Raw genomic sequence first — 27,904 nt, 5'->3', positions numbered from 1 at the left:
AACTCGGGATCGGTTTTCAAACGGTGATCGTACTCGTGTTCCCACATTTCCACCACTTGGTATCCTTGCTGTTCTAACTTTAGGCGTCGCTGACAAGTGTCCTGGTACAAGTCTTCCATGGTTCGTTGCAAAAACTGATTTTTAGTGCCACGGTCAGGGTAACAAACGGGACATCCGTGAAATAAGCAACCGTTAAACTCGTACACGATCTTGGGGTTTTCTAAGTCCCAGCCATCGACCGAATACGTTCCGATGGTCTTTTCGCCCCCTCCGTTGCGGGCATGCTGAATCCACTTGTCTTCCTTGTCGCACAAGTAATGTAACCAGCGTAAGGCTTTGACCGAGTATTGACGTTTGACAAAGTGGGTCGTTTGAGGGCTGATGACAGCCACGGTGTTTTCAGGCATGAATCGTTGGCGGTACACTAAGGAACACGCTTTGGCAATGGTGCAAGCTTCTTTCAAAGGATCGACCCCTCCGTGTTCCATGAACAGTTCTCGAAATTTTCCACAGCAACGCCGTAAAATGTCCACGTCGGAACTACAATACTTTAGCATTTCTTCCTGAAAGTCGAAGGGGTCCGAGGTGTGAGCCTGGTACCAAGCGTAGAAAGCTTCTCGTTGTTCGGTACGCATGTTGTCGGGGTCGTAATAGTGAGCCTCAGGTAAATGGGGTAGAACGGCGTGTTGATTGGCTTCCGTATTGAAAAAGTGTGGAAAGTACCCTTTAGCCATTTCTGTCATTCCAAACGTTTTAGGCATTCGACTCAAAGGCATGGCCAAATAGCTCATCGAATCTTTAAACTGTACTTGTCCCACTTGCATGAAAATGATTTTGGCTCCGTTCAAAGTCACTTTAGGACGCTCGGTGCCTTGTTCCGTATAGTACCTCAAAAGAAACTGTCCATCGTATCCGGAGAAATTGTGAGCCATCACCGTGGCATGACGATGACAATCTCCGTAACGTTCGATGTCCTCTTGGCTCCACGTCTTGTCGACGGGGTTAAAGACCCATTGGGCAAAATCGGCTAACGTGTTTGGTCCCCGAAAGATTTTTTCACGCCCTCCGGGAATCTTGCTGCAGTGAGGGCAATGACTGAAGATAGGTTCTTGAATGCACTTCTCGCACGCTCGATGAGCCACGCAGAAATTAGGAATGTGAATGCCGGTCTCTTGCATGCATTCGAAATCGAAAAAGATGAAATTGCCTTTCTTCTTGTGACCGTCCTCTTTCTCTGTTGGGGGTTGGTATTTTTGCACGTAACATTCGTGTTCCAAGTCCACGATGTGGTGACAAATGTGACATTTTTTCTTTCCTGAACATACGTGTGCCTTGGTATTATTGGTACGTATGACTTGTTCACACGTAGAGCACAATCTCAGGAGTTGACAAGCGCATTTTTTCTGTGAACCTTGCGTCTTCAAATGTTGTTGGTAACAGGTAGGGCTGACAAACGTGCGCAGACAAGTTGAACAAGGCACTGGTTCTTCGCTCAGACAGGGTGAAGAGGCCAAACATCCTGTGCATTTCGATCCACAATGCTTGTGTTGCTCTCGATTGTTATAACCATGGTCACATTTCTCACAGTAATAACCGTATACTAGGAATCCGGTGATACGGGTAATGGTATCGAAATGGTCATCGTGATGATAAACATGAATGTATTTTCCGTCCTTAAAATCTTGGCCTCGAAACAACAGAGGTCCGCGCATTTCTTGAGGGTGCACTTTCAAGGTGTATCGTGGAGCTAGGACATCTTGCAATTTTTGCATCTCAGGAATGCCGCAGGGTGTGTCTTTGGGCAGTCCGGCTTTTTGTAACAGGAGTTCTGCTTCGTTTCGTTGTTTGGCTCGGTCGGAACGTTGAATAGTGTCCCAGGTTCTTTTCCATTCTACCGTGTCGTTCTTGTTGGCATAGGTTCGTCCCACCACGATGGCACGGGCTAAGCACATCTGGTCATGAGGGTTGTTAATTCGGACGAGACTCTTTTTGGTGTTGCGAAGGTCGTCCACCAATAACATCTTTTTGCGTCCTGTCCCTTGAGGAGGAGAGACGTGGGTCATGTCCAGTGTGGCTTTACCATCGGTGATGTCAAACTGATCATTAGATTGTTGTACGTGTTGAATCTTGTCCATGACTTTGGAAGCAGTCAATTCTGCAGGGGTGCTAAACTCGATCCAAACAGGGGATTTCAAACCGTCGTGTTGTATGGAAAGTCTCAAGCGATCGTCTTCTTTGGGTTGACATTGTCGCTTGAGTGCAGTGAGCAAAGAATCCCACACCTCGGTGATGAACACTTCTGCTTTCTCTAACGGCACTTCAGCCTTGAAATCTTTAAACTTCACCGTGTATTTGTAAGCCGTGGTTCTAAATTTTCTAGAGGAGCGCTTTTCCGTCTCTCGAATGGAATAGTACTTTTCAGGGTTGACAAAGGGTGGTGGACTTGGTTTAGAGGGTTCGGATTCTGGTTCACTCATGTCCTCTTCAAAATCACTGGCATGAATTTGTGCCAAGATTTCAGCCCTGGTACGAGGCGATAGATCACGTTTCTGCCTCTTACTTCTTTCTTCTTCTTTCTTCTCGAATGAATGGGATCGTTTCATCTTGAAAGCAAAAAGTCAAATGACTCAAGTTCAAACACCATAAACTACTTTATAGTCATAGCAGACCAGCGTATATAAAAGGGTGTGTGTCTTGTCCTTTCACTATTCATTTCACTCTCAAGCCGAGCACAACGATGGAAGAGACTAACCAGATGGAACGTTTCGTCAGAGCTTTGCGAGGGGTCATTAGAAAATTCTCTTCAGACCAGCCTACGGACTACTCTCCTTCCTTTAGAGATAAAAGTCAAGATACTTGCTATATCTGTCAGAAGAAAGGGCATTGGTCTTCAGAGTGTCCAGACCGTCAAAAAAGAACAAAAACAGGGACTAAAAAAGACAAAAGTCAAGATACCTGTTATTATTGTAAAGAAAAAGGACATTGGTCTCCAGATTGCCCAAAAAAGAAACAAGAGGAGTCAGAAGAAAAGAGGAATTCTTCAGAAGAAGAGAGGGATTCTTCAGAGGAAGAGAGGGATTCTTCTGAGGAAGAAGAGGAAGAAAAAAGACAATTCTATTTACAAGAGGCAAAGAAACAGGAGAAGAAGAAAAGAAGAAGGGAAGAAAATGAGGAAAAGACGGTGAAGAAATTTAAAAAACAGAGAGAGTAAAGAAGGAGAAAGAAGAAGTCAATGAACTTTTTATTAAAGTGTTGTGTTGTGAATTGGATTGTAAAAAAATGGAGAAAAGAATAAATGAATGATAAAAGGTAAGTGTCTTTGAGTTGTGATTTTAAAATAAGAAGCTACACTCACGCACTCATACACAGACACGTACTATAAGGGTAAAATGGGTGGGGTTTTTTTTAGTTATTGGCAAATTGAAATTGTATTTCTTTTCGAGAAATGTGGGTGGCCCTGAAAAGGGCCTTTTTCTTCATGGTGAAGGGGTGAGTTTAAGCAATCAACTTTAACTGCCTTATGCCTTTGCCACGGCCAAGGCCTACTTCTGGACTGCGTAATGTTGATGATGATTGGGTTGAAATCACTAAGGGTGGTACAGTAGGCTTAGTCACAGGGTTGACGTGTTTAGCTCGGGAAGGTCGTATTCTCTTCGGTCGTGATAAAGAAGTCTGATACATTTGTTTCAGACTTCTTAACTCCGCTAAAATGTCCAACAGTACCGTGACCGTTTGATTTTCACCCTCTTGTTTCTTTGCTGCTACTTCTTCTTGCTGTTGTTGCTGTTGTTTTTTTCTTACCTCTTCTTCTTGTTGCTGTTGCTGTAGGAGAAAAGCCTGTTCCGCTTCCTTTTGTCGTTGTATAAATTTCTCCAATTCTTCTTTCTGTCTCTGTCTAAAATTCTCCACTTGCGGTAATGAAGAAGGTAACGAAGGTTCCGGAACAAATTCTTGCGAGGAGAGAAAATCCACAAAATCCCAATTCACCTCTTCTGAAAGTAAGTCCGGGTTCCCTTGGGCAGTCTCCCCTGCTGGTGCACCCCAATGGATCGTTTTCTGAGTTTCCGTCATGTTGAATCACTGTCGCATAAATTGACTGCACACAAGCGCTAGCGAATCTATATAGACTACGTGACGTCACAGACTGCACTCTTCAGATTGGATGCGGGCTGACTGAATTCTGTAACGCGTGTTCGGATTGGTGAATGAACTCAATCCGTTTCAATCCTTCCTTTCCCTATAAATAAGCGCCGTTCACTGCATTGATTCACCTATTCTCGGAGCCTCAACATGTGGACAGACGTTGAATCTTCAACCCTTGTGTCAACAATGATGTTCAGGACGGACATGCTCATGTATGTCCGATCCAAGTGGACCGTTGTCCACAGGACCAACAGCAGCCTGTGGATAAGAAGAGTCTATATAGAGAGACAAGGTTGCCTCAAGAGGACTCTGATGTATGGCCCTGCTGTAAGACGAAGTTTGAGGAAAAGAAGATGTCGCAAATGCCCTTTATGTTAAGGGCATATTAACATAAACCAAAGGCCCTTTTCAGGGCCAGTCATATTTCTCGAAAAGAGATAGCCTTTCCATTGCCTACCCCTTTATTAAAAAATTTAAAAAAAAAAAAATCCCATGTTAAATTCCCCTTGTCCGTAGATTGTCCCACGATTTATTCCCATGTTAAATTCCCCTTGTCCGTAGAGTGTCCCACGATTTATTCCCATGTTAATTCCCCTTGTCCGTAAAGTGTCCCACGATTTTTTGCCATGTTAAATTTCCATTGTCCGTAGAGTGTCCCAAGGGGTTCTGTAATGCTAATTCCCATTGTCCGTAGAGTATCCCCCTTCACTACTAGCATCATACCAAAGACTTACAACAATGGTACTAACAGCTGCCTTGCTTGGCGCTTAGCATTGAGAGGTTAGTGTTAGGACTGGGTCGGCCTGGTGTCAGGATAATGTGACTGGGTGGGACATCATGCTACATGTCTGCGACATGATGCCCCAGTGCTAGACATCACTATAAACTGCCACACTGCAGACCTCGTAGCGATATGACTGGAAAATTGTTAAAGCTACGTTAAATATCCAAATCACACGCACACACTTTACTAGAATTATAAATCAGACCTAAAACACAGTAAAATGACATCCGTGGAGAAATTTATAGTAATACAAGAGACAAAAAAAAAATGTCATTTAACGTCAGTAATATAGATAACACAGAAGCACTATCTATTGATGAGGTATTTTACCGACGCGTGGGATCAAACGTTCTATTTTTAAATTAGTCCTACATGTAAGACCTCGACGCTGATATTTATGTTGGGGGCGTCAAGGTCTTACAGCCTAACTAACGGCGCTGTGTAGAGTGTTTTGATGTCGACTAACAGCGTTACGAAAGTCAAATTATCAGGAATATTTCACACAACTGACAACTAAAATAACGACGCTTTTCTACAAAGTAAAGTCATAATGTTTTAGTCAGAATTTACTTACTCTGATGTCTTTTCTCTAATAAATTCAAATTCTCACAAAAGAAATGGACCTGTTTTCAAGTTTCGTTGGCCTACATTTCAGCTGGCTGAAAATCGATGAAGCTGGGAATGCCGAAATCAGTTTAAGTTGAAATATTATTCTTTAAAGAAACGAATACAAAATATATTATGCCGATTGGAACTGTAAGCAACGGTTCGTTTCGTTCAAGAAACAGATCCCCAACATGAACCTACTTGAACTTACTTCGGCATACCTCGACTACCGTCGCAATGCAACAAATTAAAATGTATGTCAACGGAACGTGAAAATGCGGCCATTTGCTAGAGTCATATTTTCATTCCGCCAGGATAAAGACAGCACAGTAAGTCTATTAATGACACATAAATTATTGGAAGAGTGTCGATATAGGCTGCCAAGTGTTTGAGATGTTCCTGAAACTTTGATTACTCATTCCGATGTTAACGACATCGGAACACGCTATACAAGGCCGTTATTTGGATAGTAAGACATAGCACCAAAACAAAACCAAGACGTGCATAGCCAACCCGATCTATGAACTCACGATTGGCAATGTATTATCTTGCGTTGAAAGATGCATTTCTGAAGAAATACGAGCTAACCGAACAAGGGTTTCGCAAGAAGTTTAAGTATAGCAAACCCGAGAGAGGCGAGACATTCACCCAGTTCGTCAGTAAGATGTGCAATTACTTGCAGCGATGGGTGGAATGTGGTAAAGTCGTTAAGACATTTGAGGGTCTTATCGATTTCTTGCTTCGAGACCAACTATTGACAACTTGTGGGAATCAGGTCAGGGACCAGAAACCCAGGGAACCTGGAAAACCTGGCAGGGATAACCAGGGAAGGCATAAGGACAAGCAATGTTTCACTTGCAAGGAGTGGGGTCATATCTCCCCTAGTTGTCCTAAGCGGAAGGGACCAGTCCAGAGAGTTGAAATAGCCATTGAAGGCAGACGGTCGGTACATAGAAAAATCGATGTTTCCCAACAAGCTAAGCGGGAAGCGGTGTACGAGCCAGTGGTACGTGCAGAGATCAGTCGCGATGCCATCCAATCGATCGGCACGTGTATTTTCCCCAAGGCACGGGTACCGACGGCAAATGGCACTGCCAACGGACAAGAAGTGACTGTTTTACGAGACACAGGGTGCACTACTGTAGTCGTGAAATGGAGCCTAGTCCGCTATGCTCAATTGCTTGGGTTTAAACCGCCTTGCATGCTACTACACCAGACAATTGACCACGTTCCTGTCGCAAGGATGGTTATCGAAACACCTTTCTTGACCGGAACCGTGGAAGCGTTGTGCATAGCTAACCCGATCTATGAACTTACGATTGGCAATGTACAAGGATCAAGACTAACTACCATGTCAGACTTCAGATTCCCGATCATCCAAGCAGTGCAAACTAGGGCTCAGGTAAAGGAGGATAACAAACCTTTACGTAAATTAAAAGTACCGGAAGCCATTACTAATATCGCCCGCGAAGAATTTCAGAATGAGTAAAAACGTGACGCGTCTCTACGTGCAAACGCGGAGAAAGCATTATCGGGTACCGTGAGGATGTGTAAGAACGGTGGTTCATCTAAATTCCTTACTCGAAAAGGTTTAAAGTATAGGGAATACTCTACATTTGATAGGAAGTTCTTGCAACTAGTGGTCCCCCAGATATTCAGGTTGCATCTACTCAGGTCGCGCACGAGTCGAGTATGGCGGGTCATTTAGGCATGAAGAAAACAACAGATAGGGTATTAAGAGAATTTTATTGGCCTGGTGTCAATAGTGACGTGGCGCGGTTCTGTCGCTTGTACGATGTTTGCCAGAAGACTGTCTCTAAGGGCAGGGTAACTAGAGTACCGTTAGGTCAGATGTCCTTAATAGATAGTCCTTTAAGAGAGTGGCCGTTGACATTGTATGACCTATATTTCCACATTCAGATCGGAAAAACCGATACATCTTCACACTGGTAGATTACGCTACTCTAGATACCCCGAAGCCATAGCTTTGCCATCGATTGAAACCGAACGTGTAGCCGAAGCGGTCGTAGACATGTTCAGCAGGGTCAGAGTGCCCGAAGAGGTTCTTAACGGATTGTGGAGCGCAATTTCACCTCAGATCTCATGGCAGAAATTAATAGGTTGTTGTCCCTTAAAAAGATGCGCACGACACCCTACCACCCTATGTGCAATGGGTTCGTCGAGAAATTCAACGGGACGTTGAAGCAAATGTTGCGACGGATGTGTGCGGAAAGACCTAATGATTGGGATATGTATCTGAACGCAATTTTGTTCGCGTATCGTGAGGTTCCTCATGAAAGCTTAGGCTTCTCCCCGTTTGAACTATTGTACGGTAGGATAGTACGTGGTCCTATGCGTATTCTACGCGAACTGTTGTCAGACGAGGTCGCGGACGAAGAAGTTAAGACCATTTACCAATACGTAGTAAATTTGCGCGAAAGATTAGAGAGTACATGTCGAATGGCGCAAGACGAACTCGCGAAATCTAGTCGTAGTTACGCAAAGTACTACAACCGAGGAACGCGGAGTAAAAAGTTTGATGTAGGCAATCAAGTGTTGGTGCTTCTCCCAACGAATAAAAACAAGCTGCTAGTCCAATGGAAAGGGCCATATGAAGTCAAACAGGTGAAAGGCGAAATGGACTATATCATTGACGTGGAGGGTAAGTCCAAGATAGTTCACGCCAATATGCTTCAACTCCACGTAGAAAGACCTAGACAAACAATTGATAAAGGGGTCTTGAATGTAGTATGCATAGCGGTGATAGAAGACAGGTCGTGTGACGAATCAGAATTCGTCTCCAGTACAGAAATGCCCCTTGAATACCCCATTGACGTAGGGAAAGAAGGTATTGACCAGATCAATGTATGTCCGGATTTATCAGTGGATCACCGTACACAGATCTTGGAGGTTTTGTCCCAATACCCTGACGTGTTTACGGACAAACCAGGCCGTACTGGATTGATTCAACACGAGATCAAGTTGAATACCTCTGAGCCGATCAGGATTAAAGGATATCCAATACCCTTTAATGCGTGGCAGACAATCAACGAAGAAGTGGGGAAAATGTTAGACCAGGAAGTGATCGAACCTTCCAGCTCCCCTTACTCGTTCCCCGTTGTGTTAGTCAGAAAAGAAAGACGGAACGAACAGTTTTTGCATTGACTTTCGGCAATTGAACAAAATCAATGTTCGACGCAGAACCAATGACAGACATGGAAAGTTTATTTTCAAACTTGGCAGGTCATAAATTCATTTCCAAATAGACCTTACCAAGGGATATTGGCCGATACCAGTCACTGATAATGCCCGAGAGTTAACGGCATTCGCGACTCCCAAAGGTCTTTATCAATTTAAAGTCATGCCTTTCGGTTTAGTCAACTCCGGTGCGTCGTGCGTTCGTCTCATGCGCAAACTGTTAAACGGTATGGAAAACATCGACAGTTTCGTAGATGATATCTTTGTTTATACACATACATGGGATGAACACGTTAAGATATTACGGGATCTGTTCGATAGACTTCACACTACAAATCTTATAGCTAAGCCCACCAAATGTAGTATAGGGTATTTTAGCCTAGAGTGTTTGGGACATCTCGTAAGTGGACTAGGTCAGTTGAAACCTCACCCAGATAAAATATGAGCAATCAAAGATGCACCTAGACCAGAAACTAAGAAACAAGTAAGATCTTTCCTTGGTTTGATTGGGTTTTACAGGAAATGTCTCCCCCAATTTTACGGCTATTGTCAGCCCATTAATAGACTCGACTAGGAAAGGGCAACCGAATAAAGTTCCCTGGGGTGTGTGCCAGGAAAAAAAAAACATTTAGCACTTTAAAACATAAACTGGTAAGTACACCAATCTTAAAGCTGCCAGAATTGAACAAAGCTTTTATGCTGAGGACCGATGCGTCCTATACGGGTCTTGGGGCTGTTTTGCTACAGGAGCAAGTAGGAAATTGCTCTCTAGGGAGCAAAACTACTCCGTGATTGAGAAGGAGTGAGTAGCCTTAGTATGGGGGATAGGAAAATTCCATACGTACCTTTTCAGGAAGAAATTTACCGTACAAACGGACCAACAGCCACTCTTATACTTGAACAAAGCAAAGGTCGCCAATGCAAGATTGATGCGTTGGGCGTTGTGTTTACAACCGTATAGTTTCCGGATCGAGGAGATTCGAGGATCGGAAAATGTGGGTGCTGATTTTTTAAGTAGGGTGTAATTAGCAGATCATTTTCGTTCAGTATTCAAAGTGGAAGTTTTAACAATTGTTTATGTTCACATTCTGTGATTTTTCTAAAAGTGTTACCACTTTTTTTTATAGGGGGAGGTATTGCAACGGAATTAAATTCTTTTGTTTATTGAATACGTGTACTCGGGTTTCGTTTTTTGCGTACAACGATTCCCGAGGGTGATTTATGTATATTTTGTCGTATTTCGAAATAGTGAGTTCGGTTCATCCCATGCCGTACGTGGGAAAGTGCTCTCGATGAGACGAACCGAATGCCTACAATGCACAGACTATGTCTGTGTATAAATACCTCGCCGTACGTACATTTCTTTACAATACGGATGGTCTTGTCAGCCAGCAGTCTGCTTCAAGGACTTGCACATCTTCAGCTGTAGAGGTTTGTAAGTTTATTAATTTCTAGTCTGTAAGTTATAACTACTATTACCACGTTTATTTTTGAATCTGTGCTATGTAGCTATGGTTTACGCAGTATAATGCACATATTTCTATTCTTGTTTGCCATTTAGCAAGTAATTTTTATTAGTAATGTAAAGCTACATTTTTAAGAACTGTTTAGTATATGGGGATTCTTATCGAGCAGGGTTAAGTTTAAATCTGAACCTGTTGTTTTGTAATTATTGTGCTGATAATGTAATATATATATATATATATAAACTTACCGTGTATAACGTCTTTAAGTTTTACCTTATATGCCCGTGCTATGTATAGTACACGGTATTGGATATATTTTCAGCTGTCTAGCGTCTGGAGTGTCTAATGTCTAGCGTCCGAAGTGTCTAATGTCCGAAGTGTCTAATGTCCGGAGGGTATAATGTCCGGGGTGTCCGGAGGGTCTAATGTCCGGAGCATCTAATGTTCGGAGTGTTCCGAGTGTACGATGTGTTCCGAGTGTCCGGAGTGTGTAGAGCTGTGTAGAGCTGTCTGGAGTATCCAGAGTATCTAGAGTGACCCGAGCGTTCAAAGTTATCAGTGATCGGGATCGACGTGGTGCAAGCTGTAAAGCCAACCACATGAATTAACCGTAGCAGCTATGAAGCTGAAATGTAGCAGCCGTGGAGCTGAAATAAAGTGTACTGATGACGGAGTGTATCTCTTTACATGTAATTTGTTAGCCGTGGGCTAATTTTGGGGTTCGTAAAACCCATTGTATCTTTCGGGACTGAAAAGATAAGTTGTATATCTTCCTTTTTTATCACCATAATTTCACTACCTGAGTGAATTAATTTTACTACATGAGTAAAATTTTACATTGTTTACTACTTGAGTAAACTATATTCATCGTTTCATTGTCAAATCGTTGTGAACCATTCACCCCATGTCTTTGTATTTGCTAAATTAATTTATTTGTATTTTTCATCATTAAGTCTGTGATTTCTTATGTTTATTAAATCCAATATTTTGATTATATATACAAGCACATATTCATAATTAATTGCTCATTCAAGTCATCCATTTTTAAACACTGTATTTATATCGTCGTCAAAAGTGTTCTGTTGTGAATCCGAAAATCCCACCTGGTTATCTTGTTACACCCAGATCGATAATGGACTAAAATCAATTCTACAAAGTAGAAGTATTGATTGCAAAATCACTTTATTGCATACTTCTAGATAACATGCAAAATAAGTTGACTGAGGAGGGGCAGAACTGTATTATGGGGAAATCAGTTCATTCTAACTTCATCTCAAATGATCTATGTGGAATATGTGAACATATGCATATTGCCAGGATGCGTATATATATATATATATATATATATATATATATATATATATATATATATATATATATATATACATTGCTTGCGATGCATTGTGGGATTAATTTGTGATTCCACGCCCATTTTACTTCTGAAGGTTAATTGCCAAGTTCGGTTATTTTTGTCACGATGTTCTTTCCAAGCTTGTTGCTATAAATAGCATTAAAATGAAACGCTAAGGATAGTATCAGTGTTGCTATTTCAAACAATACAATAAAAACAGTCTTTTCTTGTGATCTAAATGAAGTAATTTCCGGAATCAAGTTGAAAATAACTCATGTAAGTCAAATTTTTGCTAGTGTAATTTCGTGATTTCGGTAATACTTTGCGAGCTATTTTTAGCTCTTCCCGATAGATACAGCTAGATCATGATTGGTTACAAATTTAACTCTGCTGTAATGGAAAATTCTTATACTCATTGGGTTTGATGAATTCTCATAAACCTGTCCTGTATTACAGCTAATGATATTCGAGAGATCCAAACTAAGGCCCCGTAGTTTCAACTTCATACATCAGGTACTTCTTCTACGTTTGGAGGCTTTTAAACGCTACACGGACTTTGCAAAATTTCGAAACAATTTTGTCACATTTAACCCGGTCATTGCCGACGTTTCCGGGAGGTGGGCCGTACAATCAACGTTATGACATAATTACGTCTAACAGTGAAAAAGAACTAAATAAGTCTATTAAACAAAATGTGTTGAACATTAAGAAATAAACTGTCAGTAGGAGAAAAAAACACCTTATTAGACCTCAATCATAATTTGCCCAACTTGTGTCATTCTTATCAAGTTCTTAACATGTTTCGATATTTCGATCAGAGTAGTGTTCTAAGTTAAACCGCCAATCTTGGTTGGTTAGTTGGTTGGTTGTCACTGAAAGGATTTTACTGGATCAGTGTGTAATGTTTAGTAAGCTGTCTTATATAAATAGCATAAATATGTACTACATATGGCCGTGCGAATCCCTTTGTAATTTCCGATCTGATGATTGTATCTTGATAAGTCATAAAGCGTAAGTAACAAATTTAAAAATCCAGTTTTAATCACATTCCCTATGATGGTTACTCCATACCATATTGGTAAGTGCTTTGTCTTCTCCTGTTTACATCCTAATCCATAAAAAAACGCAGATCACTCAGTACTGTATTATAAAAGTCAAATCTGATTAACTTAATAAATGTTCTCATGTTATCTGATTTCTCTGTCATTTAGTGTTGAATCTGATTTCTCTGTCATTTAGTGTTGAATCTGGTTTCTCTGTCATTTAGTGTTGAATCTGGTTTCTCTGTCATTTAGTGTTGAATCTTGTTTCTCTCAATCATGCTACATTGTTCGAAGAATAGAGACTCTATTCGCACTGACGTCACTAGGCCGAATATAAAACAATAAAACACCGGCAAGCAAAGGTTTATGAATATACATATTAATTTCGCGGATTTTCAGGCCTAATATCAGTCACCTATCCGACTGTCACTGTATATCACATTAAAAAAAAAAAAATCTTCATAACTGAAAGAGTTTTCAACCATTTGTTATGAATTTTTAGTATTCCCTAACAATTTGAACACATTCACACAGGGTAAAATCCGATTTTATTTGATGTGCTATGCTGATTCATAGTACTTGGTAATGTCTGCTCAAGCGAAAGGTCAATCATCTCCAATCATCCGGGTTATATATATAACTGTAGTAACCCTGCATAAAACGTACTTAGTCCAATAGCGACTTTCCAGAATGTCCTTAGGAAGTTGTACACAAACTGGCAGCGCTATATGTTATATTGTCCTTTTTCTTCTTTTTTATAATTTCATCTCATATAGCAAATACGTGAACAATTTCTGGACCTCTCATATATTTCATAAATATCCTATGTCACTGGACCAATCATTACTGAACAACATTGAGTTTTAAATTTCGTATCCATATAAATGAGAATTTTTTAAGCCACTCATATTAATAAATAACAGAAAAGCAAAACATTATCCTAAGGTCGATGGAATGTAGTAGGCATTGGTGCTATCTTAAGGTCGGTGGAACGTAGTAGGCATTGTGCTATCTTAAGGTCGGTGGAACGTAGCAGGCATTGGTGCTGTCTTAATGTAGGTGGAACGTAGTAGGCATTGTGCTATCTTAAGGTCGGTGGAACGTAGTAGGCATTGGTGCTATCTTAAGGTCGGTGGAACGTAGTAGGCATTGGTGCTGTCTTAAGGTCGATGGAACGTAGTAGGCATTGGTGCTATCTTAAGGTCGGTGGAACGTAGTAGGCATTGTGCTATCTTAAGGTCGGTGGAACCTAGTAGGCATTGGTGCTATCTTAAGGTCGGTGGAACCTAGTAGGCATTGGTGCTGTCTTAAGGTCGGTGGAACGTAGTAGGCATTGGTGCTATCTTAAGGTCGGTGGAACCTAGTAGGCATTGTGCTATCTTAAGGTCGGTGGAACGTAGTAGGCATTGGTGCTGTCTTAAGGTCGATGGAACGTAGTAGGCATTGGTGCTATCTTAAGGTCGGTGGAACCTAGTAGGCATTGTGCTATCTTAAGGTCGGTGGAACGTAGTAGGCATTGGTGCTGTCTTAAGGTCGATGGAACGTAGTAGGCATTGGTGCTATCTTAAGGTCGGTGGAACCTAGTAGGCATTGGTGCTACCTTAAGCAATGATGCACAGAAATGTGCAATAAGATTAAAGCAGAGTATTCTTTTATTTTGTCCATTCTAAATTTAGTATCTTTATATATAAAAAAACGTTTATAGACCGCTAATATTATTTTTTTAAAGTATGCATGTGTCCCTGATGCAGTGGCGTACTTAGGTGGGTGCGAGAGGGGCGGTCCACCTCGGGTGACAGCCAGAAATTGGTTGGGGGGTGCCATCGAGAAAGTTGATGTACCAGTACAAGTTTTCAAATTAAAAAATTCTCCAAAGGAAAAGTTATTTCCAATTTGCTTATGACAGCACTCTACTGGTTACAAATCTACATAATATATTTTTCTGTGTGTTTACATTTTAAAATTATTTGTGTGGGTGCCAAAGAAATATCTTCCCCGGGTACTAAATACTTTAGGTACGCCCCTGCCCTGAGGTTGTATCATAGACTGACGCTGTCTTACACTGATATGAAGAACCACTCTTTTTGTATCTTTTTAATATCCCTATATCGCTGGATCGTAGTATGCGTTGGTGTTGCCTTACACATTGATATACGGAACCAATCATATTTGTGTGCATTGCCATCTCATGCAGGGATAAGACAACATTTCCGTATCACACAAGTTTCTGAAATCATTAAAATTACTACGCCAAAATATAATTATATGTAATGTCTACTAGAATTTTCCAGGTATAATACATTCATTTTTCTTACTCTTCGCTCAGACAGCCGGGTAGGAATTTTACGGATGTCACTTTTGAATGACACAATACAGTACAGGGAATTTTTACACGTTACTTTACGCTCTGGTCTGAACGATTAACAATGCTGTAAACATATTTTAGATTTGGGTCTCCAAATGTTGCCGATACAGGACATATTAATTGTTTTTATGACATCAGTTTACTAAATCATTTAATTTTTTCGATACAATTCCCATTTCTGTTAGATTGTTTCTCTTATAACACTAAGATGTGTCGTCAGCATTAGAATTATTTTTTTTTATATAATGCAAGGTCATTGATTTATATTATCAACAAGACAGGACCAACGCATTACCCCTTGACATTTTTGTAATGGTATATTGAGGTTTGGATGACTGGTTGCCTCATTTAACATTTGCTGACGACAGAGGCGTAGCTATGATATTTTGCGCCCGGGGACGAACTATAAAATTGGCGCCCCAGCCCCCTCCCCGTTTAATCACATTTTTGAATATTACCCTTGTTTACTTATTATAATGTAACGTTATAAGCCTCATTTTGGAGCCCCTGTACCTTGGCACCCGGGGACATATGTACCCCCCTGCCACCCCCCCCCCCCAGCTACGCCTCTGGCTAACGAATATTATTGTAAGACCGGAACCATTTTCGAGTCGAGGATGACACATTTAATAAATTTAATTTGTGCATTTTTTTCTTTTTAGATCAACAAAGACAATACCTACCCTACCATGTTGACTTTATTTATATCCAAGGGTAGCACTGGTTACTAATAATAGGATACATGTACACATTTTGTATATCATGCCATTTTAACCATACCGTGTATGTGTGTGTGTGTGTGTGTGGTAAAATATATAGCATGGTATCGGAGTGTCCCAATAATGTCTAAGTGTCGAAGTATAGTAACAACCAGACTGTCGAAATGGTTTTGCTTCTTTTATTTAACTTCCTGGAAAGTGAATTAAGATTGCAATATGCCAATTTCACAGTGTTTTTGTATCATTTATTATCAGTTTGTAATTATTTGATGACAGATTTCGTCGATTCATAGTTCCTAGATGAGTACATAGTTATTAATAATTTATTTATTTTTGTATTAAATTTAACGATGAACAAGTATAAATTAGGACCTATAGATATCATAACATTGAGGAAAATTTGATATTACTACAATTTTATAATAGTCCTGAATTTGCATGGATCGTTAGAAATAAAAACAAAGAAAGGCACCGATAGATTAATTTGAGTAAGCAAAAAAATTTATTAAAAAAACCCAACTCTAATGCCAATAAGTTAGGATCACTTTCAAACTACAAATTTCAATTTTACAGAATATAACACTGGTAAACAGAAAATCTTAAATATGCAAGTCAGTCGAGTGTGCAGACTCAGACACAGTTACCTAGTTTTGTCTCAGTTGAGTTTCTTTCAATCAGATGTACCCACATACAAGTTTGCATGAGTACAAATGTAATAGTTCAACATGTTGATGGTGTAGTGAATGAACAGTGGAAAATGCAAATCACTCAAACATGTAAATTCAGTCATAGTCACCTAGATTTGGCATGGTTGAGTAACTCTTCTTCATATCCATCAAAATACCAATTTTCATCAGTGTTGGGTGAAAAATAATGAGAAGGAAACAAATGAATAAAGAAACAAACGGACAAATAATTATCCCCGTCCCAATTTCGCCTACGACGAGATAATAAAGTAAGGAAAAACACTAGCATGAAAAAAAGTTAAAATTTATCAGACTTCATTAAGAACTTATTGTGATCTTGAAGACTTTAAAAATCTGGCGAGCTAACAGACAATCTAATTAATACTCGTGAGTTATGAATATATCTTAGAAGCGATTACAGCATTTTAAACATGTCATCCTCTATTACGCAAAATAATGGTAACTTTGACAATAGTATGAACAAAATATGTGGAAGATGGTCCTACATTTTAAGCATCACTTAAAATTAAAATTTAGATGATACTTCAGCCCGTGAATTCTTTTTGCTGGTCACTTAGGAGTCAGTAAAACATATCACAAGATCTTACATCATTTTTATTGACCGCAAATTAAGAGCGATGTTTCTAAAACTGTAGATCTTGTCACGCTTGTCAAATGGTAGGAAGGACCAACCAAACATATCTAAAGCTCACTTACAACCTTTTCCTGCATTGATGAACCATTGACCAGAAAAAAAGGTAGACTATGTAGATCTCTTACATAAGATCAAGTCAGACAATTCATACCTGTTGACCATGATGTGCTCGTCGACTAGGTTTCCAAAGGAAATTACCTTTACGGAGTATTAAGTTCTTTATACTCGTTAGCTTTCCCAAATCCGTCCAATCAAGGTTCTCATTTCACTTCATGATTCTTCCAACAAGTTATTAATATAATATTAGGTATCCAACAATCTCAGTCTTCTGCATATCACCCTGAAAGCCACGGAGAGCTGGAAAGATTTCATCACCCTGAAAGCCACGGAGCGTTGGAAAGATTTCATCACCCTGAAAGCCACGGAGCGTTGGAAAGATTTCATCACCCTGAAAGCCACGGAGAGTTGGAAAGATTTCATCACCCTGAAAGCCACGGAGCGTTGGAAAGATTTCATCACCCTGAAAGCCACGGAGTGTTGGAAAGATTTCATCGCCCTGAAAGCCACGGAGCGTTGGAAAGATTTCATCAGACTTTAAAGAATGTGATAAAGTCATATTGCTTTAGTACAATGAAAGACTGGGACGAAAGTTTTCATTTACTGTTGTTTACATGTAATAAAGTCATATTGCTTTAGTACAATGAAAGACTGGGACGAAAGTTTTCATTTACTGTTGTTTACATGTGATAAAGTCATATTGCTTTAGTACAATGAAAGACTGGGACGAAAGTTTTCATTTACTGTTGTTTACATGTGATAAAGTCATATTGCTTTAGTACAATGAAAGACTGGGACGAAAGTTTTCATTTACTGTTGTTTACATGTAATAAAGTCATATTGCTTTAGTACAATGAAAGACTGGGACGAAAGTTTTCATTTACTGTTGTTTACATGTGATAAAGTCATATTGCTTTAGTACAATGAAAGACTGGGACGAAAGTTTTCATTTACTGTTGTTTACATGTGATAAAGTCATATTGCTTTAGTACAATGAAAGACTGGGACGAAAGTTTTCATTTACTGTTGTTTACATGTGATAAAGTCATATTGCTTTAGTACAATGAAAGACTGGGACGAAAGTTTTCATTTACTGTTGTTTACATGTGATAAAGTCATATTGCTTTAGTACAATGAAAGACTGGGACGAAAGTTTTCATTTACTGTTGTTTACATGTGATAAAGTCATATTGCTTTAGTACAATGAAAGACTGGGACGAAAGTTTTCATTTACTGTTGTTTACATGTGATAAAGTCATATTGCTTTAGTACAATGAAAGACTGGGACGAAAGTTTTCATTTACTGTTGTTTTCATGTTAGGAACCGAGTTCAAGAGTTCTTGGGGTTTAACCCTTTTGAGCTTGTTTCTGGACAAACTGTTTGTAAACCATTAAAATTGCTGAAAGAGAAACTTCTTTTAACAGATGAATCAGAGAATAGTTTACTGGATTATGTCTGATTTTAAATACAAACTGGCGAACGCTTGTGAGGTGGCAAGAAATAATCTTCGGTCTACCCTATCACAAATGAAAGTAAGGTATGGCAAAACTACAACAAACAAAAAACAGTTTTCAGCCTGGTGATAATGTTCTGGCTTTCTTGCCTATACCTCAAAATCAATATTCACGTGAACGAACACCAAATGTGGGGGTCTAAACATTTTAAAACACTATCATGTGCTGGTGTCTAAACACGCGTTCACGTGGACTTGCACTAGACACTGTCACACGAAATCGAATACATTCACGCCAGCTTAAACCAGGCACCTGTCGCATGCTGGAGTCTAAACATGTGCATTCAAGCCACCTTAAACCACCAGACATTGTCACATCTGCCTTTTAAACACATACATTCATACTAACTTACCCTAACGCTATCTAAACATATACATTCTCGCCCACTTACGCCAGTTGATGAATATAAATTGTCTTATTGGATATAAAAAGAAAAATTGGCAAACGTATTTTCAAAACCACAAAATCTGCAGATCATATGTTCACACATGATGAATAATGTACAGAATTTTAAACACAGTCAAAAAGAGTCAGTTATCTGGCCAAGTAAATCTTTACTATATACTCGTCCCCGGGCCGAGTAGATTCAGAATATACTCGTCCCCGGGCCGGGTAGATTCAGATTAGCACCTTGACAATAAATATTAGTGCATTTTCTTCCCTTAACAAGTGCCAAGGCTCAACATCACTTAATATTTGGCGTACATCAGTTATAAAATACCTGTACCCAATTTCCCTGCTTGACAGATTTTAGAACATCTTGTAATGGAAACGAATTCTTTTTTTTTTAATCAGGTACCTGATGTACGTTTTATACTAAAATGAGCAAGTATCATCAACGTATGTATTTACGGTGCAGTTTCCCACATAACCCTTGACTTCTTATCAATGTTTTCATTCACAGTGACACTGTTCAGTAATTGAGGCGTCATTTTGATGTAAAAAAAAATTCTCCCTTTTATGGAACTATCACACATCTTTGCGAGTCAGACCTCTAAGAAGTTCAAGGACACAGACTGTCCAAATTTGTGTGATTTTTCATCTGGACCTGCAATGTTACCTTTGCCGTTTGGCTTTTACAAGACTGAAGCTTTATTGATATATTGTGATGTCAAAGGCAAGATGACATACTGATGTAAGTAGATATTGTATTGGTACATTGTCATGTCAAAGAGAAGATGCCATACTGATGCCAGTAGATATTGTATTGGTACATTGTCATGTCAAAGAAATACCATACTGATGCCAGTACATATTGTATTGGTACATTGTCATGTCAAAGAGAAGATGCCAGTAGAAATTTCAGTAACCTGTATTGTTAGATTGTCATGTCAAGGAGATGCCATACTTATGCCAGTAGATATTGTATTGGCACATTGTCATATCAAAGAGAAGATGCCCTCCTGATGCCAGTAGATATTTGATTGGTACTTGTCATGTCAAAAAGATGCCATAATGATGCCAGTAGATATTGTATTGGTACATTGTCATGTCAAAGAGATGCCATACTGATGCCAGTAGATATTGTATTGGTACATTGTCATATCAAAGATATGCCATACCGATGCCAGTAGATAGTTTATTGGTACATTGTCATGTCAAAGAGAAGATGGCAGTAGACATTTCAGTAACCTGTAATGGTAGATTGTCATGTCAATGAGATGCCATAATGATGCCGGTAGATATTTTATTGGTACATTGTCATGTCAAAGCAAAGATGCCAAACTGATGCCATTAGATATTGCATTGGTACATTGTCATGTCAAAGAGATGCCATACTGATGCCAGTAGATATTGTATTGGTACATTATTGTTGTTGTGGGGTTTAACCCCGTTTTCAGCACACGATAGGCTATACATGGCGGCCAGTATTAATGGTGGAGGAAGAACCCAGAAAAACACCAGGAAGAACCACTCACCCACGAGAAGCTACTGGCAAACTTTCTCACATACCCACATTGGCTGAATCCTAGACTCGAACCAACACAGAGGTGAGATGGCAGTGATCCATAACAGAGAGTACGTTAGACCACTTGGCCACTCGGGACCCCCATTGGTACATTATCATGTCAAAGAGAAGATGCCATACTGATGCCAATAGATATTGTATTGGTACATTGTCACGTCAAAGAGAAACTGATGCCAGTATATATTTGATTGGTACATTGTCATGTCAAAGAGAAGATGCCATACTGATGCCAGTAAATAGTTTATTGGTACATTGTCATGTCAAAGAGAAGATGCCATACTGATGCCAGTAGATACTGTATTGATACATTGTCATGTCAAAGAGAAAATGCCAGTAGATATTTCAGTAACCTGTATTGGTAGATTGCCATGTCAAAGAGATGCCATAATGATGCCAGTAGATATTTTATTGGTACATTGTCATGTCAAAGAGAAGATGCCATACTGATCTCAGTTGATATTGCATTGGTACACCGTCATGGCATAGAGATGCCATACTGATGCCAGTAGATATTCTATTGGTACATTGTCATGTCAAAGAGAAGATGACCTACTCATGCCAGTATCTATTTGATTGGTATATTTTCATGTCAAAGAAAAGATGCCATACTGATGCAAGTATACATTTGATTGGTACATTGTCATGTCAAAGAGATGACATGCTGATGCCAGTAGATATTTTACTGGTACATTGTCATGTCAAAGAGAAGATGCCATACTGATGACAGTAGATATTGTATTGGTACATTGTCATGTCAAAAGAGAAGATGCCAGTAGATATTTCAGTAACCTGTATTGGCACAGTGTCATGTCAAAGAGATGTCATGCTAATGCCAGTAGATATTTTATTGGTACATTGTCATGTCAAAAAGATGCCATTATGATATTGTATTGGTACATTGACATGTCAAAGAGAAGATGCCATACTGATGCCGGTATATATTGTACTTGTACATTGTCATGTCAAAGATATGCCATACTGATGCCAGTAGATATTTTATTGGTACATTGTCATGTCAAAGATATGCCATACTGATGCCAGTAGATAGTTTATTGGTACATTGTCATGTCAAAGATATGCTATACTGATGCCAGTAGATAGTTTATTGGTACATTGTCATGTCAAAGAGAAGATGCCAGTAGATATTTCAGTAACCTGTATTGGAAGATTGTCATGTGAAAGAGATGCCATACTGATGCCAGTAGATATTGTATTGGCACATTGTCATGTCCAAGAGAAGATGCCATAATGATGCCAGTAGATAGTTTATTGGTACATTGTCATGTCAAAGATATGCTATACTGATGCCAGTAGAAAGTTTATTGGTACATTGTCATGTCAAAGAGAAGATGCCTTAATGATGCCAGTAGATACTGTATTGTACAAGACAGATTTCAAAGAAAGGACAGAAATTGAAAAAATAAAATATCAAAGCAGACTTCTTGTTTTACTTCTTTTATTTCTTCATCTTTTTAATATTTATTTGTTGACTGAAACAAACATACATGCAGAATTTAAAAAACTGTAATATGATTATGTTATTAATTCTACATATTATTTTGATATTTTGATGTTTTGCCAGGACCTTTTTAAGCACGTGTTGTTAATATATTTTTAATTTCACAAGGATTCCAGTGAGCTAGGGACTATATTCCAGCCCTCTCTTCTTGTTTGATTAATAGTAATGGTCACAAAAACATGCCTAATGAGCAAAAAGGAGTCTAGACTTGCAGGACATGGTGCCAACCATTGCATAATCCTCCAATCTCAGGCTCAAAACAGATTCCTGAAATCCGACTGTTCATCCTCTACTCCTGCATAGATTTTTTTCTCACAGAAAAAAAATTTGTTTCATAAAAAAGCAGGAGAAAAATCAGTTTCCTTCTGAGAGAAAAAAAAATCTGAAACTTCCCAGTGAGTCAGAATGGAAGTGAACAGAAATTCTTTACAAGCATCTTAAAGTTGTTGCAAAGTTGAATCCTTATGTTCAGTGACCAATTCTACATTGTCTAAAAGAAATGTACATTGGGATAAAATTTTAAAGCCAAAGAAATATATAACTTCTTTCCAAGCTTCTTATAGCCCGAGTTTCCATGCGCGACAAATGGAAGTGATTCATATACATCATTCTGCAAGACGTGCAATACAAGTCCCTAGTAACACAGCTTCAGACCAATTATTTGTTAAAAGCTGCATGAAAATTATGATATGCAAGTAGATTTAAAATATATCATTTAAAATAAAATTAGCTGATGATGAATATTATGATAATTTTGATCGTGATTGTTTCATTTTGCTGTTCCTATTATTATTATTTATTGCTGTTATTGTTTATGTGACAGTAGCTGTTACCGCTGCTGTTATAATCATCATGGTATAATGATGCTTATTTCTTCTCTATTTTATCATCTCCCCTGAATAAAGAGTCGATAATGATATTATAATAAACATTAAACATACTTCCTACCACTTCTCTTTATTTTATCATCTCTCAAATTGTGAAAATAGCCATCTTTATTTATATTTTGTACCAAAAGCAACCAACAAATTATGCATATTTTTTATTTGAAAAACAAACACTTGTCACATTTACAGATGTTATTTGTTTCTGGATGTATATTTCATTTGTCTTCAAGACAAATAAAAAGAAATATGCTCAAGACAAAACTTTTGTAACGATTTTTGGGGAAGATACTATTTTGATATAAATATGAAAATCAAAATACTGATGTAAACATTTTTGAAGAACCTAGTTTAGCCAGGTATAAATCTGAAAATTGAAAATTGTTAGCAAGGCAAAACACTATAGGAATCAGGTGACAATATTTACATCCCTTCTGTAAAATATAGATTTTCACCTTCCAATATGGTGTTTAGCAGCTAGAATAAACTTTAGTTTGAAGTTGGAGACAAAATGTAAAATATATAATTATAATAGCTTGTCACATGATAATGGTGAAATATTATAATTGGTTGCACTATAGTAGGTGTATACGTTTCTTTTTATGAACATTAAAACACTGGTGATCTGCATTGATGATTTTGATCAAATATGGAGCTGAGGATGAAAATGGAACACTGACTAGAATACTGGTGCTTGACTATCAGAGGGGGATGGTATCTAGTCATCTTCTTCAGGCACTATTCTCAACAATTTCTGAAGATAAAAGTTCATTCTTTTCTTTTTTATTCTTTCAAAATAATTCTTTTAATTTTTTTTTATTGAAATTAAATTTGCATAATTTTACATTTTCTACTACATTATCATCTGATGGTGTATGGGGCCTTACCTGAAATTGTTTTGCATCTCGATCTTTACATATGTTCCATTACTCACACACCACATACATCCATGCACACAGCCATGTACATTCACAAATATTACACAAAAAGACACACACACACATAAATCTCAGTGTGTTTTTGAACTGAATTTTGTTTTTTGTTTTTTTGTTTTATCTTCTTTTTTAAAAGTAATCTTGTTTTCTTTGCTTACAAAAAGTTAAAGTCATGAAATGTAAAACAGCTTTAACAAAAATCCTGTTCCAAAAGTTGACAATAGTGTCCGCTTTTTCATAAACTCATTTCTGTTATTCTCTTTTTCCAGCTCTTTATATGATAAAATCTAAAGCCTTTTTATCCCTCAATGATTCAAGCTCTCCCTATGAGGTGGACCCAGGCATCCAAACTGTCTAAGACGCATGACTTTACGTATCACTCACATGTCACTTCTGTCTGTGTGGGCTCGAGTCTCGACTCGGCTGACGTGGGTATGTGAGAATATCTACCAGTTGCTTCCAGTGAACTGGTTGTTCTTCCTGGAGTCAAGTCATGCAAAGAATGCTTTGACAGTTCCCTTGATGTCTTTCCGACAGAGTGGACAATTATACAAAGCTGGGGCACACTGGGGGCATGATACCATATGTCCACAAGGAAGAAAAATCACACAGGCCAGTGAATCAAGGCAAATTTTACAAGTTCTGCCATCCTTTAACCTTTCCGTTTCTTTCTGGATAAATTCAAGGTTTGCTGCAAATGAAACAAAATATATGTAATTATTAACCATAGGAATAATCTGACTGGAACATTTTCCATAATCTAACTTGGAACATTTTTCATCTTAGTACACAGAGGAATGCTTTTAATATTATTTTTACAAGGAAAAATATAGTTTTTTCATACTGCACTGGTTATAAAATTAGGGTAGGTAGGTAGGTAGGATGTTTGTTTTGTTTTTTAAGGCATATATTATAATGATTAGAATATATAATGTACCAAGAACTTCAAGTACTGGGAAAAAGCTGTTAAATTAAATGCACAAATCAACTTCAGGATTTATTTATTTTTAAATTTATACCATGGGGCAGAAAAAAATGTAGGGTCAGCAATAAAAAACGGGGATAGTCGGCCAAACGGAAATATAGATTTTGTTTCCCTGATAATGATCATAAAGATAATCATTTTTACATTCTCTAAAATATCTGATAATCTGGTCTATAATTAACCAATATGTTTATATTCAGAAAAAAAATCATACATATCCTTTTAAGCAACAGTTTTAATTATGCTTACAGTTCTAACAAAAATACAAATGTTTAAAAAAAAAAAGTATATGTAATAAGCAACAAAAGTAAAACTTTGGCAAGAATATTTTTGCTCAAGAAAAAATATGAGCGTTTTCTAATGCACTGGTTTTAAAAATAGGGTAAGTAGGTAGATTTTTGTTTATTTTACACATTATATATATTAGATGCACAAATCAATTTTGGGAATTTATTTTATGAAAAATTTTAAACCCTGGGGGCAAAAGCTGCTATAGTCGGCAACAAAAAACAGGGACAGTCCAAAGAATTTGGTAATTACAGATATTGGGCAACTCAAGTAATGTAAACAATAGAAATTAGTAACAGACAGATGAATGGACATTATACCACAGGCTTTTGGTGGGCATTCTAAATGATGGATTAGAGCAGAGACTTATGAATATAGCTTTTACATCTACACCTTTTATTAAAATCGATACCCCTGCCACTAAAAGCACATTAGAAATAGCTTCCACAGTTCAACCAAAACAAAATATGATAATTTAATTTTTTTTTCGTTAATGCTGTATTACTCCTATATTCCTTGTGCAAGTAATTCCAGTCATTACATATATACCTGGAGTTTCGTTTTCACTTTTTAATGCTGGAGCATTCTTTGTAGTTTCTGAGTTCTTTATCACTGAATCCTGCTTGGAAAGTTTTCCGTCTTGAACATCACAAACTATCTCCATTAAGTCCTTTGCTTTTATCTTACTGAAATCTTTTGAATCTGGCAAGAGAAAGTTTTGTTTTAACAAAGGATCCATTTACATAAAGATAAGTATCATTGCAAACTTCCTGCTAATGAACAAAAGTCCCATGCAAAATCTGAAAGGATTATTTTATAAACAGATACGATTATTTTACAAACAGATATGATACACTTTTGCAACAAGGCAACTTCTTACAGTTTGCTTAAAGCTTTAAAATAAATAACCAAATGAGAACACTTGCTGCAGTTTCTAACGAAAAAAGTCAAAACGATTTAAATTACATTCACAAGTCATTTGCTTTTCTCATAATGGCCAAGACACTGTCACATGCTGTGTTCTAAACACCTGTATTCACACAAACTTAGACATATGCCTTCCAAACACTTGTATTAATACATACTACCAAAAATGATACTCACTGTTATTCTTAACCATATAGTCTACAGCATACTGAATAAGTGTCTCTTCTACTCCAAAGTCTCTTAGTGCAGCAACAGCAAGACTTTCCATTGGGTCAGGTTCCTTTTCTTTATAATCCTAAAAAGTGGACCCAAAAAATGTAATTGGATATCTTAAGCTGTCACATTATCATTCTACAATTATTTTTATCCCAAAATTGACTATCATTCTCATTGGCTGATTTAAACAATTCAAGTAATAAAGACAAAAATTGACTATCATTCTCATATGCCTTATTAAGTGGCATTAAACATAAAAGTTCTGGAAGTCCTTAAATTTATATGTTTTTCTGGCAGTAAGAATATTCCAAAATTACAGTTGATGAAATGTTTGTAATTATAAAATTTTATGTCTTAAAACTACAGGAAAGTAACACTTAACAAAACGTAAAATATTGGGAATACAGAAAAATTTCAGCTTCTGTGTAATTTTAGATTAAACCCAATAAAGTGATAGACATAACTTCTGAGATCTTGATGTTTGTGTTTATTTAATATCAAAAGAAAATATCAACATCCCTATAATGATAATTATAAATGTTTTAAAATGTTTCTTTGTTTTATCTAGAACTGGTTACACACAAAAAAATAAGAATATGTTGACTAATGATAAGTCCCGTCTGAAGAAGACAAATTGTGAATCACATGACATTCTTTCCAGAACTCTGCTGGCAATCACAAAGTGTATTGTTATGTTCAAAGTGTGAGACATGACTGAGCTGTGTATGTTTTCAAATGTCTTATGCATGAACAAAGTCAAGAATATCGGCTGATAGATTAATTGGATAGAAGGGTTTCCATTCTTGGAGTAACTAGGGAGGTTTTCTAGTCATCAATGATCTTGCCACTGTCTAAGTGGATCTTTAAGATTCTTGTAAGGCTAGGAAAAAAAAAAGCTGCTTCTTTCAGAAATTTACCACAAACTGGTCTGCGACAGTCGATGTTACAAAACAACCTCATGACCCTTGTTCTGTGACGACAATATGAAGAATGGAGCAAATGTGACCATTTACAGAGTCTTGTAGGTGTGACATGTCTCCATTGGTTAACTGTGAAACAAACTGCAGATTTAAGATGTTTGATTTGTTGGTGCTGTCACGAAAGGTGAGACCATCCCTTTATTTCAAGGGAGAAACAACTTTGTAGTCCTTCTTACTCTCTTCGATGAAATGTTATGGGATATGACTGGTCATTTTTCATGGGCCTTATATATTTTCTGTGCTTGTCAGACACTGACAATGTCTATGTATAGCCTTATACTTTGATCACATATCAACTCTGTGTGTGTGTGTGTGTGATTAGGAATTTTTTAACATAACCTCCCACTTCCGAGATGGACGCTCTAACCACTAGGCCACTGGAGCAGTCCATATCAGTTGAGATGGAAGACCAGACACATCGAAACCATGTAAATTTCAACTGGGAAATTCTTCTGACACCTCTGCTTACTGGTGACAGTGCCGTGAACTCGACTATATATGAATGTTTTCTATAATACAATGACATCTTCGAAAAATTTCTTGGCTTTGATGTAAAATGAAAATTATTCCTCTTGTAAAAGTATAATTGATGAGCTCGTACACCAAAATGAGT

At 38.0% G+C, this 27,904-nt stretch overlaps 1 protein-coding gene and 1 long non-coding RNA gene across 6 annotated transcripts in view; one reads left to right on the top strand and one right to left on the bottom strand.

Annotated features, from left to right (window-relative positions):
* The first annotated feature begins 9,994 nt into the window (after positions 1–9,994).
* On the top strand, positions 9,995–11,080 carry LOC149801190 (uncharacterized). The gene is made up of 2 exons (XR_016420588.1): positions 9,995–10,162; positions 10,520–11,080. It is a non-coding gene; the product is annotated as an uncharacterized LOC149801190 (long non-coding RNA).
* A 10,916-nt stretch (positions 11,081–21,996) lies between these two features.
* The window catches only part of LOC149801189 (putative inhibitor of apoptosis), a 32,160-nt gene continuing 26,252 nt past the window's right edge, over positions 21,997–27,904 (bottom strand). For all 5 annotated transcript variants that reach the window (XM_089955221.1, XM_089955222.1, XM_089955224.1 and 2 more), the window contains 3 exons: positions 26,273–26,390; positions 25,718–25,870; positions 21,997–24,586 (listed from right to left, as the gene is read on the bottom strand). In XM_089955221.1, the coding sequence (XP_089811347.1) occupies positions 24,387–24,586; positions 25,718–25,870; positions 26,273–26,390 (471 nt within the window). In that variant the 3' untranslated portion in view covers positions 21,997–24,386. The remainder of the gene's footprint in view (positions 24,587–25,717; positions 25,871–26,272; positions 26,391–27,904) is intronic.

This window comes from Sinohyriopsis cumingii, chromosome 4 (assembly GCF_028554795.1).
Source record: "Sinohyriopsis cumingii isolate HCF-2022 chromosome 4, ASM2855479v2, whole genome shotgun sequence".
Classification (NCBI taxonomy): Eukaryota; Metazoa; Mollusca; class Bivalvia; order Unionida; family Unionidae; genus Sinohyriopsis; species Sinohyriopsis cumingii.
This window is presented reverse-complemented; position numbering and strand designations above follow the sequence as displayed.